The following is a 12,073-nucleotide window of genomic DNA, read 5'->3' as shown; positions in this document are numbered from 1 at the left end:
CAGCGCAAAGATAGTAGTGGTTCTGGGAGGAACAAAGGGGCTAACGTTACGTAGGCAACCTGCCGAAAGGTGCTGTCTCTTGATAATGTAGGTCGTGTGTTGTGTCGGATGGTTTATGTCCCTAAAGAATCCTCTTCTGTTTTTATAAAATGCTGTCCTAGAACATGAAAAGAGCTGTTGGTTTGGTTAGGAAAGCATTCTTTGAAACGAACTGTATGCAGAGAGCACACCCCTAGCCGAAACCCCCTTGTAAACACTCACACAGCCACTAATGAGGTCCCGTCTTAGCGCCCTGGTGTTTATTGCTGTTGGAGGAAGTAAGATGTCAGTGAGACTGGGACCCCTCGATTAGGTAATTAGCTCTCTGTTGGCTAATTGCATTCGGGCAGGATGTGAGATTTCAGGATCATCGCGGCTCAGGGAGGACACTTGCCTTTATTGTAGCACAAAGTCCATCACTTCGGATAGTAATTCCTGGAGTTAAATGCATCACTGCCCTGGTCTGAGGTTCACTGGTGAACTGTTTCCAAAAGGTGTTTAATGGGTAAAGGAGCTTTATATGGAACCTTGATTTTATGAGTACTGCACCTACTTCCTCTAAGAAACTACTCTAGGAATTTTATTTATGGCTTAAATCTATTAGGGTTTAAGTAGCTAGAATGTTTTTCATAGCTCAGAAAAGCAAGTAGGCTTACTTCCACTGTGGTAGATTTTCACTGCTTTCAAGTTTGTTTGTTTCAAGGTATTTAAAAGATGATTAATAAATTCTAGGGCTGAGGACTCCCTGTCAGCGCCCCTGGGCTCATACAACTCCCTCTTACTTTCATGGTTGGGATTTGCAATTTTATTGAAATAGAAGAAATTTGCAATTTCTTCTTCTTTTTCCTTTTTTTTTTTTTTTTTCCTTAAGATTCATTTATTTTAGTGGGGGACACGGAGCACAGAGCATGGCTTGACTGGGCTCAATCCCAGGACCCTGAGATCATGACCTGAGCCCAAATCACGAGTCAGGCGCTCAACCGACTGAGCCACCCAGGCGCCTCTGCACTTTTAATTTCTCTTTAACATTGTCAGGATGTATAAAGGAACATGGAGACCCTTTTTACATTGATATGGAAAGATTTCCGAGATACACGTTTAAGTGAAAAAAGGAAGCTTTAGTACAATGTGAATAATAACCTACTTTTGTGTCAGAATGGTGGAAAAAGTAGGAATGTATGTTTGTATTTCCATGAAAAGTCTTGGACACGTGCACAGGAAATTCATAGAACTGATTATTCACATGTCTGGCTGTGCTGGGGAGGTCAAGAGTGGAGGAGAGTGTGGACTTCTCACTGTATTTTTTTTAATGATTTTTATTTATTTGAGAGAGAAAGCATGAGTGAGGGGAGGGGCAAAGGGAGAAGCAGACCCCCTGAGGAGCACTTGATCCCAAGACTCCGCGACGGTGACCAGAGCTGAAGTCAGATGCTCAACTGGCTGAGCCACCCAGGAGCCCTTCAGTGTATGTTTTTTGATATGGTTTTGAGTTTCAGATCATGTGAAGTACTTAAATTGGAAAAAAATAAGTAATAAATGAGTTGCCAGCTCCTTTTATCAGAGAAAATTTGTAAATCTTGCCATTAGACTTGGGACTCTGAATAAATATTTGGATATACATTTATTTTTTTCCTTACAGAAACATATTCACTATTTTTGCTATGAATAAATGCTACATGGTTGTATTGTGAGAGGAAGAACAAGAAGGTCGTGTCCCAGTATCCACAGAACTAAATCCAGAAAGGTGGGCACTTACACGGACACGTGAGGGCGGCCAGTGTCCAGCGAGTGCTGAGCTTTAACCCTGGCTGACTTAGAATCCAAGTTGGCAGATAGTAGGTTAGTGTGTCATTGGATGGGTTTGTGCTGTTCAGAAGTGTTACACGTAGAGCTGAGGACTGTGCCCTTCCGTTTCCCCTGCCTCTGGTCACGTCTCACCCTGCTCTGCCGGGCCGGGGGCACCCCACAGGCCCGCCAGCAAGCCTGGCCCTCCGTGGCCTTCCTCTTCGCAAACCTCCTTCACCTGTTACCTTTGCAGACGCGGTTCTCATGAATTTCCCTTTGCTTTGGGCTTCTCTTTCTGTTTCCTCCATGAGCTCCTCTTTGTCTCTGTGTTTCAGTGTTGCCTCAACTTCCTTGACGTCTTTTCCCTTCAGTTTCTTTGTTTTTTTCTGCTCAGTTGATTCTCTGGGTGATAGAAGTGGCTTCAACCACTTTCTGGATCTCTAGACTCCTGTTCAGCTGCTTAACAGGGGCTATCCCCCGACCCCTTACATACTGCCTGAGATTGAGTTCAGCATCTTTCCCCAAAACCTGGGGGTTACGCTGGGGGAACCCCTAGTGAAATGTGGCTACTTCACTTTAAGTTAATTACAATTAAACGAAAGTACAAACCTAGTTTTTTGGCCACGCACCTTGCCACATTTCAAGTGCATAGTGGTCACGTGTGGCTGGCCGGTGGCCGCCATATTAGATGGCACAGCGTAGACCATTCCCAGCATCACAGAAAGTTCTGTTGGACGGAGTGGCTGTAGAGTTCAGGCTTAGATTCGTTCCTTTCTTGGTGATTACCACATGCGTTCAGTCACTGTGATATGTGAGTGCTATGTTCTTATGCTCTAATTTTGCCAGACACGTATCCCTGTTACTCTCCTACTCAGATACCTGCCAGTGCATCCCCTTTGCTTTCAGGAAAAAATTCATGTTTTGTAGTTTATTGATTTGTTCTGTATCCTTCATTTATCAAGTGTTTGGTTACCTCTCTGCCCCAACTGTGCTCACACTGGCTTTCTGCCTCCCCTGTGTTTCAGGCCTGTCCCCTTTGGCCTCTGCTAGACCCTGTCCAAAATGCATCTTCCCACCTTGTCTTATCTTTCTTGGCTTATTTGTCTGTTAGATTCATGCTAGGTTATCATCTGTCAGAGGCCTTCCCGAGTTACACACTGAGATTTCACCTGTAATTCCAACTTGTAGTGACATTTTCATTTTATGGCAGGTGCTTCCTGTTAGTGCTAATGTCAGGAGTGGGGCTTATGGTCCGGGTGCTGGACGGACTTGTTCTTGGTGCTCAGCTCTTCTGTTGCATGGACTTCTAAAACCTTTGAAATGGAATTTTAAAAGGTAGTGTTTTAGGGATCACAGAGATTGGTATTATAATTTGCCTGTGGTTTTCTTGAAAATACATCCAATCACAAGGCCTCACAGACAGTTTTATTGCAACATGTGCTTCATTTTTCTACCAAAAACTAATAGAATGAGCCAGCTTAATTGTATTTTGTGTTGTGAATCGTGGTTCAGAGAATCACGTGCCTGGCAGCGCGTGGCTGCTGTCCTGTTCTCTGAGCGCTGTCAAGTGCGCATGGTAATGGACACTCTTTAGGTCTGGTTCACAAGGTCACGTCTAATAATTTGAGGCAGCGTGAGTACGCACGTGACTTCACTGGGGAAAACACAGATTCGTGTTGTGTTTTGTATTGCAGATTATACTGCTCATGTGTTTGTAAACAAATTTTTATAATTTCTTTTGAAAATATTGAGGCTGGATACCTACAGAGAGAAATTTACTTTTTACCCGTGATTTCATGCTTGTTTTATTATCAATGATATTTTCAGTACATTTGATACATTTAATTTGCTTTTGATTCATGTTAGAATGTTCTATGATAGAGGCCAAATAAGATTTTGAGCTTTTAAACATTTGAATACATAATGATTTTATTATTTAATCTATTTTGAAGTCATATATAGATTATAAACTAATTGATAATCATTGTTAGACACATCAAATTAATAAGTGGTCTTGATTTGGTCAGACTTAGCAATAAGTGAGTTTTGAAACTTCGAAGAATTTTCTAAACATTTACGAGTGACACAAGTAAACTTGGAAGAAGCACGTGTGCTGCCTACATTGACCTTACGTGTACTTTTAAGAGTGGTAGTAAGAAAGTAAGGGAAGCATCCAACGGAATGAATGCTGCTTTCCCCATTGGAGTGAAACCGTAGTATGAGGGCAAGTTCAGTTTTAAATAAAAGCAGTCGTCTGGAGGACGTGAACTATCTGTGTAATCTGGTTGTGGTTTTCGTGCTAGATCGTTGACCGGACAGAGCTGTGTGTCTGGACCTTCTCTTAGTTCTCAGTGTGTTTGTGAAGAGAAATTCTTTGACAAGTTGCCTCAAACTGAAATACGTCTTAAATTTTTTGTACTAATAAAGGAAATTTAGAATGTATTTTTAATCTTACCTGAGAGATGTGTGTGTGTATTCTAAGAGTGCTCTTGTCAGGCAAGTGATTCTTTGGGCAGGAGAACACAGAGTATCAGGTCTGCGCTCTGTGCTACAGGGAAGCATGGTCTTTGGGTGGCTGACCTGTCGCGTTTCCTTTACCTGGGACGCCTTCACGGTGTCTGGAACGCCTCTCCTGCCTGCATGTGCGCTGTATCCTCCGCTGTGTTCCCGTTAGTGACTTTGATAGTCCCTGCGGACAGCTGGCCTGAATTTATGACTCGAGTCGAAAACGTTGCCCTTTACTAAGTAACTCACAGCGTTATCTCAGCTGAATAACCTATCCCAGTATACATAAAGAACAGTTACTCCTTTACCTTTTAGCAAGAAAGCTCCAAACTAAATAACCTTCAGTAGTTTATAAAAATGTTTAATAATTTGTGTTATTTTTGCCTATTGAATGATTAATTTAGGAAATACAATTGTTTCAAAGTTAACTTGAAATACGACTTTTGAAATATGTAACCATTGAAATGGTGTTTCAGAAATAAACACACACACACACACACATATACGGAAAGAGGGTAATTATAATCTTAAGGGGAAAGCTGTGTTGTAAGAGAGTATACTGGGAGAACCCATTTCTGTTTGTGTCCACATAGTATCTGGGGGATTTATTTCTGGGCATTAAGTCTGGTTATTTCTGGGAAGATGGGATGAAATGTTGCTGACGCTCTTAGATCATATCGTTGTGTTGCTCTTAAGAAAAAAGAGCAAAGGAGACACACATCGAAAATATGTACTTTCTCAGATTTTTTAAGTGCTAAGTTTTAGTATTTATATGTAACACAATTTTAAGGAATCTTGTTTCTATCAGTAAAATTACACTAGATAATTCATTTTTTTTAAAGAACTCAAGTTTCTTGATTGAAGAGAAATAAGGCAAGCAAATATTATCTTCTAGAATTCTTTTGTGTTTTTCATAGCTTTCCTCTCTCTGTTTTACCTGTGGTTGTTTGGACATCCTTCATAGTACATAAAGGTCTATAAAGGCAGGAAAGTCAGATTTAACCCTCTCTGCGTGTTAGGTGTGTGGCCAGCATTCTAAGTATCTCAGAGATGGGCACACAGTCCTGTCTTCCAGTACAGCTCAAGTGTGCAACAGGGGCATCCTTTTGTTTTGGGAAGTGGAAAGTTTAGGTGGGAATTTCCTAGACATTAATGACAGGGATTCAGCGTGTTGGAGAGCATGGGGTTTACATTTCTCTAACTACTTTTGAGACTCACCCGGTTGAGCTTTCTTATGAATGAGGGTCGTGTTGTTCCTACTTTGTGCCAGCACAACCCATGACAGACCTAACCCACTCCTTGAATCATCATGTGTCTGAGCTACAGCCCCTTCGTGTCCTGAGGAGCACAGACTGCTTGTGGCCTCCGTGGCATTGCAGAGCTGGGGGACGGAGTGATGTAAGAGACTCTTCATGGCCAGGGTTTCAGGATTCCCAGTCAACTCCACACACTCTTTCCTGCTGTCTCTTGTTTGTAAATGACTGTGCTTTTATGACCATTTGGACATCTCAGAATGCACCACCCTAAAATGAGATTGGATTTTTTAAAACCAGTCCTCCATAATCCCTGTTGTGTACTCAGAAAATGCCAATACTGAAGAAGGTATCTGATATTCTGGATTGAATGCAGAAAAAGACTTGAATAATCAGTTTTGAGATACTTGTGTTGATAAGTGACTTCCTGTCTAAACTGTTCATTTAAATTAATTCACTCCTTGTAAAATGTAGTCTGTTACGGATCCTATACATTCCATTCTCCGTAAGAGTTACAGTAGCTATGACAATTACGTGTGTGGAGAGCTGCGGGTGCACACTGTGGGGTGTTTTTACTGGGACCGTCCGGCCGTTGATGGCTGTTTCTTAGGCAGAGAAGTGTGGCCTCAGGGGCCTGTGGCCACACCACTGAGGAGACAGAAGAACCGCCTGGGACTCAGGAGCCCGTGCTGCTTCTCGCCGCAGGCCGGCTTTGCACCTTGGGGGTAGGAGCCAGGCTCTGAACTCTCTTCCACCGTGAAGATCAGCGATTCGGTGTTCGCTCCGGCATCCCACAGAAAGTATATGAGACCAAGTGATTTGCAGATTTTATCTGCACGTTTTCATTCCGGATCATTCCTAACACACCCTCTGGTTGCACTCATGTTTTCCTACTATCCTAAACCTTTTTTACTGTGGTTTAGTCTCATAAGTTTGAAGTTTAATTTTTGACTTGTACACTTATAAAAATGTTTTATGCAGGTTTTTGTTCTGATGATAACACTGTGATGAAAAGTATATCCTATTACAAAAATGCAGTATACCACACAGAGTTAAAGTTAAACTTGTACCCTTCTTTTTTAAAGATTTATTTATTTAATTTGAGAGAGCGAGGCAGAGCGCACCGGGGGGAGGGCAGAGAGCATCTCAAGCAGATTCACACTGAGCACGGAGCCTGAGACCATGACCCGAGCTGGAACCAAGAGTTGGGAGCTCAGCTGACCGCACCCCCCAGACGCCCCTAAACTTCTACCCTTTATCCACACAGAGTTTTAGTCTTTTTAATCAAATTGATATTATACAGGAGGGTTTTTAAAAACCTTTAAAATATACTTTTAGATCTGAATTCTGTTTGAGATGCTAAACATTAAAAAACACATTTTTATCTGTTTCAAGAATGGTGACTTAAAATTAAGTATTTAAAAATTTTTAAATGTATGATTAGTAATAATACTAGTACCACATAATATTATAGCATATTAATATAATGCGTACCCAGAAGGTGAACAAACTCAGCTCGCGCTTTAGAGCAGCTTGTCTCTTTCTCTTGGGGTGGACCTCGCGGCCCCAGCTCAGGACTGTCGAGCTCTAGAACCGCGCACATGGCCTGATGCCTTCCGGTGCTCACGGTGCAGGAATGTTTCCCACTTACCCCAGCAAGCAGGCTGGTGCAGGAAGCATGCTGTTTGTGGAGTTAATACAGACGTTTTCTGGATTGTATACTACCTTCAGTTTATAGCTTTCTTGAATTTTGAAGAAATATGTTGAATGAATATCTGCTTATTCTCACTTATTTTTTCCCCCATTCCCTTTTTAGGCTTCTCTACAGTTTAGCCTTTAATGCCAGGTTTCTGAGACATCTTTGGTTCCTCATCTCTTCTATGACAACACGGATGACCACGGGGTATGTATCACATAGACTTACAGATTGAGCTTATGTACATGGAAAGTGACAACCTAATTAAAAATATCCGAAGACAGTATTTTAAAGTACTGCTTACACTTTATGTAGGAAAAATTCTAGATGCTCTCAATTTCATATAAAGAAGAAATTAATGCCTAATTTTACAGTTGTTTTCCTGTATACATTAAGAATATGGCTTTCTCTGGGAGGAAATTTGTTTTTAATATCCTGTTCGTTTTTTTAAAACCATATGACTTTCCTACGTTTTTGATAGTGAAAACACGGAGTTAAAGAAAATTTAACCCCATTACAGATATTAAAACATATAAAATATTGTAGAAGTTGGTTTTTGAAACCAACTTTTTTTTTTTTTTTTTTATTCACGTAATTTGATTTTTTTTATTTGAACCATTATGTGACTTGAAGTCTGGAATCTTTAATATACATATTTTAATTGAATGAATACTAAACATAGAATTTAATATTCAAACGGCCTTTGTGGTGAGCTGACCTAGCCTAGTGCCTCCTTGACTCTCTCCTCTGTCAGGAGTCCAAGGTTCCTCGTCTCTGCTGTGATAGGAAAAGATGAGCATGTGACTCAGGTAACCAGAGACTAAACTTCCGAAATACAACTAACTGTAGTAGTTATTACAGCGGACTGCAGAGTGTCCAATGAAGGAAAGACACCTCTCAGTTTTAGGGCAAGAGTTGGAAGGGAGTGTCCTTCTGTCTTTTTCTCGGTCTCCCCCTCTCCTCCCTCCCTCTTCCCACTCCGTCCCTCCCTCTCTTTCTTTCTTGACAGGCGGTTGAAAGAATTTCTGGTGCGTGGGGGGGGTGTGTGCGGACTGTGAGCACACGCTGGTGGGGTCTGTGGCATGTCAGATGGTGGCGTGCAGAAAGGACGCTCACACTGCGGGCCTTTGTCTCACGGCCGCTCCTGTGTGGCGGGGGCCGGCATTTGGGTCATCTGCACAGACTCGTCTTACAGTAACAGGGAGTGTCGGTTTGTTAGGGGCATCGCTTAGAGCGACCTGCTTGGTTTTCTTCATGTAATGTCCACGCCTCCGAAGTGAGTGATGATGCCACGGCGGCTGCTGACCCTCACAGGGGTGAACTGAGCAGGGAGAGGCGGCAGGGATTGGAGAGAGACCTACAGTGCCCTAATGTCCAGAAAAATTCTTTCACATCCTTACGTTTTCAAATTAAAATGTAAGGTTTTTGTGTATGTTTTGTTTGTTTTTCTGGTGCCTTTCAGCCACTTATGACTATGCCAGCCTTGGCCTGTGACAGGTGTGCTTAGCGAGAAAAATGAGGGATCGTTGGGACAGGAAATTACCGTTGGCCTCAGAGTGTTTCAGCTTAGCAGCAGACACCCTGCCATGGCTGTGCCTGATGGTTGCCTGTTTGTTTATGGCGTTTGTCTCGTGGTAAGGAAATGGAGTCATGGTGTGTGAAAGAAAAATGAGGTATTACTACTTAAACTCTCAGTATTACTTTATAAGTTTGTAAAGTTACACAAAATTTTTTAAACTCTTTATTTCTTAAAAACCAATTTGAGAATTTGGGTTTCATTTGTTTAATTAGAGTCCCTCAAGAAACTTATGATGGGATATATATTAGGGTTGTATTAATACAATGTAAGTTTCTTGAGTTTACTATTGGAATAAGATTTAAAATTGAAATGCTGATTTTTCTGAAACTGGCATTGAGTTAATTTGGAAATAGTTTCATAACAAGACTTAACGCTGGGACTTGTCAGTTGTGGCGAGCGTAACGGTCATCACAGGAGCATGAGAAAATGTGCATTTCCTTGTTGACCCCCTGAGACGTGCTGGTGGCCTGGGTTTAAAAGCCCGGGGTTGTGACCTCCCAGGCTCCGGGGTGACTGAGGTGCGGCTGAAGGTGCAGGAGCAGTCCACGTGGACTGCTGGCTCGTCTTTGCTGCTGGACACCCTGCTTCCAGAGCCTCGCGCGAGCTGGCACGGGCCTTCTTATCTTTCACTCGGTGCGGACTGTCTTGACTGTGAACTGCCCGTTTCTTGTCACGCTGACACCAGCAGTAAGTAGTACTTACGGTAGTCTAAGTAGTAGTCTTAAAATTCTTTCTCGGCAAGAAATCGTTCAGTAGCGACTTTTGTAGAAGAGAAACTCTCGTGGAAAGGGATGTGGTTGCCACAAACGCAGCATGGGAGCCATGCTGCAGAGGCTGTGTCCGGAGGCGAGGAGTTTACCTGTGGTCTCAGGGATGCTCACGTGCCAGCCTGCTCTCCGAGTTCCGAATCAGTGTCTTTTCCATTACAGTCAATTACCAATTTTGTATTTGCTCATCAGTCTTTGAGACTGACCTGTTTTCAGAGGAACGTTGGAGTCAGTGTTTATGGCAGAAAGAGTGGCCAGCAGAGAATCCAGACACACGTGCGTCCTTTCTGTCTCTGCTGCAGGGGACCACGGCACACATCTGACCCTCCTTGCCAACCACATATTCAGTCATTTAAATGAAAATGATTCATTCCTTTTGTTTGCCTTATGGGGGTTAAGGAGAAAAAATAAGCTAATGTTGAATAATTGCCCTCATCGTGTCGTAGGGAACCCCAGTGTGAGAGCGTTGCACACACTGACACGTGTGTGCTAAACTGCTGGTGATGGTTGAGTGCCAGGACTGGTGACGGGGGACCGCTGGGGGCTGGCATGTCACTCTTCCAGGTCCAGGATTACCTTCTCCACCTGGCGGCCGGTAACTCGACCTGTACCGCATCCTCCTGAATAGCCTTCGCTCATCACTGTCCTCGGTTGTTTGTGTGGTTCTGCGAGGGAACCAAGAGACACAAACCATTTTTATGATACCAGTGAAACATGTGACAAACTGTTTTTCTTCTGTATGTCAACACAGTTTTACTGTGTGAACGGCCTGGTACTAGGCTTGGTGTGGAGTAACTCAGGAGGCGGAGAAGGGCTCCTGCCCTCCCAAGACTCGCCAGTTCAAAGGGAGCCTCCATGCCTCTTTTATCCTAACATCAAGAGCCTTTTTCTTTCATGCTGGCTTTGGCTGTGAGGTAGGACAGTTGTACTCTGTCCCTTTTTATATGTCCTCACTGCGTTTTTATTTTGCTCCTCTCAGCTAGCTCTGAGCGCTGGGGCTGCACCAGCAGTAAGGGCACGTTCAGGACCCGGATACGTACGAAGATGGCTTCTCCTTGACAGCGGAGTTCAGGCTGCACATCTGGGTCCTGGTCCTCACAGCCCTGTTGGTGGCAGTGCTCGCCCCTGCAGTGGGCCCCACGGAGATCTAAAGCTCCAGGTGGCTCCGCCCAGCTCACCATAGCCCCACCAGGAGTAGAAGGACATTTGCCTGTTCTTATCTTCTGCCTTACTCTCTCACATAACTTTTGGCTGTGGTGGGCAACCAGTTGGTAATTTGTGGATCCTTGGTTGTCTGCATCTAGTATGTATCTGTGGTGTTGTAGAAATGGGTATTCCAGGTATGAAGATCAGAGTGATCTCGCCCACAACATCGGCTAGCTCAGGACTGATAGGAGTGCTGTAGGGGACCATGGGGCTTCATAGACTGGGAAGAGCCCACAAGGGAACCTCTGGTCACCGAATGCACAACAAGACAAGGAGCCACAGTGAACCAAGGGAGAAAGAGAACAGATGCCGAGTGGGAGAAGTAAATTTAATAGCTCACGGCTCTTCACACGTGAGAGAGACGACAGGGCTCTCTAAAGATCACCTTCCTTTAGAGCTGCTTTAGGATGTGTCAGGACTCCTGGCAGAAGCAGTAACAGGAGCTGGTAAATAAACGTGGCTAGTAGAAACCAGGCCCAGGGTACAAGAGGGGAGACTTTATTCCTGAAGGTTTTATCAAGGTTCAACACGCAGCAGTTTTGAATGTTCCTGAGTAAGTAGTTGGATAGATTTTTCATGAGACCAGCGTGATACTTTGTTAAATATGTTAGGTGGGGGGGGGGGACAGTTTTCAACCTAAAAGTAGTGGCATTACTTCCTGTAACCCTCTGTCTGGGGGCCACTGGCGCACGCGCAGTGACTGCCTTCATCCGGTTGATCGTGGGAGCGCGAACGCTAGTGAGGAGTGGTGGCTGGGTGTCCTGCTTCCTAATTGGAGCTGTTTACCAACCCATACTGTTAGAATGACCTTCCTTTCCCTTAGAGTAGTTTAATTGCTAACATGAATGTTATTTTCCCTGATGATGATTGTCTGGTGTCACGTCTTAACTCATTCCCAGATTAAAACTGACCTTAAAATCACTTTTCTCTGCCGTTTCAAGGTCTATGGTGCCACTGCTCCAGGTGATCTCTAGGGGCTCCCCCATGTCTTTGGAAGACTCCAGCCGCATCATCCCTCTCTTCTACCTGTTCAGCTCTCTGTTCAGCCACTCGCTGATTTCCATCCATGACAATGAATTCTTTGGAGATCCCATAGAAGGTAAGAGTTTTGAGGAATCTGTGTTTTGCTGGTTTCATGGCCTATCCGTTTTCATAGATGATAGAGAAGTTTTAAGCCTCTTAAGTCTTTCACTGTGTTAAGAAATGAAGAAAAACCAAGTGTGATAGAATATTGGATCATGTT

General features: G+C 43.5%; 1 protein-coding gene across 1 annotated transcript in view; it reads left to right on the top strand.

Moving 5' to 3' along the window:
* The window catches only part of UBE3C (ubiquitin protein ligase E3C), a 117,858-nt gene that overhangs the window by 42,440 nt on the left and 63,345 nt on the right, over positions 1 to 12,073 (top strand). Inside the window, exons 11-12 of the mRNA XM_045792223.2 lie at positions 7,399 to 7,485; positions 11,772 to 11,929. Of these exons, the coding sequence (XP_045648179.1) occupies positions 7,399 to 7,485; positions 11,772 to 11,929 (245 nt within the window). The remainder of the gene's footprint in view (positions 1 to 7,398; positions 7,486 to 11,771; positions 11,930 to 12,073) is intronic.

The sequence above is a fragment of the Ursus americanus genome, chromosome 3 (assembly GCF_024610735.1).
Source record: "Ursus americanus isolate L20-20 chromosome 3, mUrsAme1.1.p, whole genome shotgun sequence".
In the NCBI taxonomy this organism is placed as follows: Eukaryota; Metazoa; Chordata; class Mammalia; order Carnivora; family Ursidae; genus Ursus; species Ursus americanus.
This window is presented reverse-complemented; position numbering and strand designations above follow the sequence as displayed.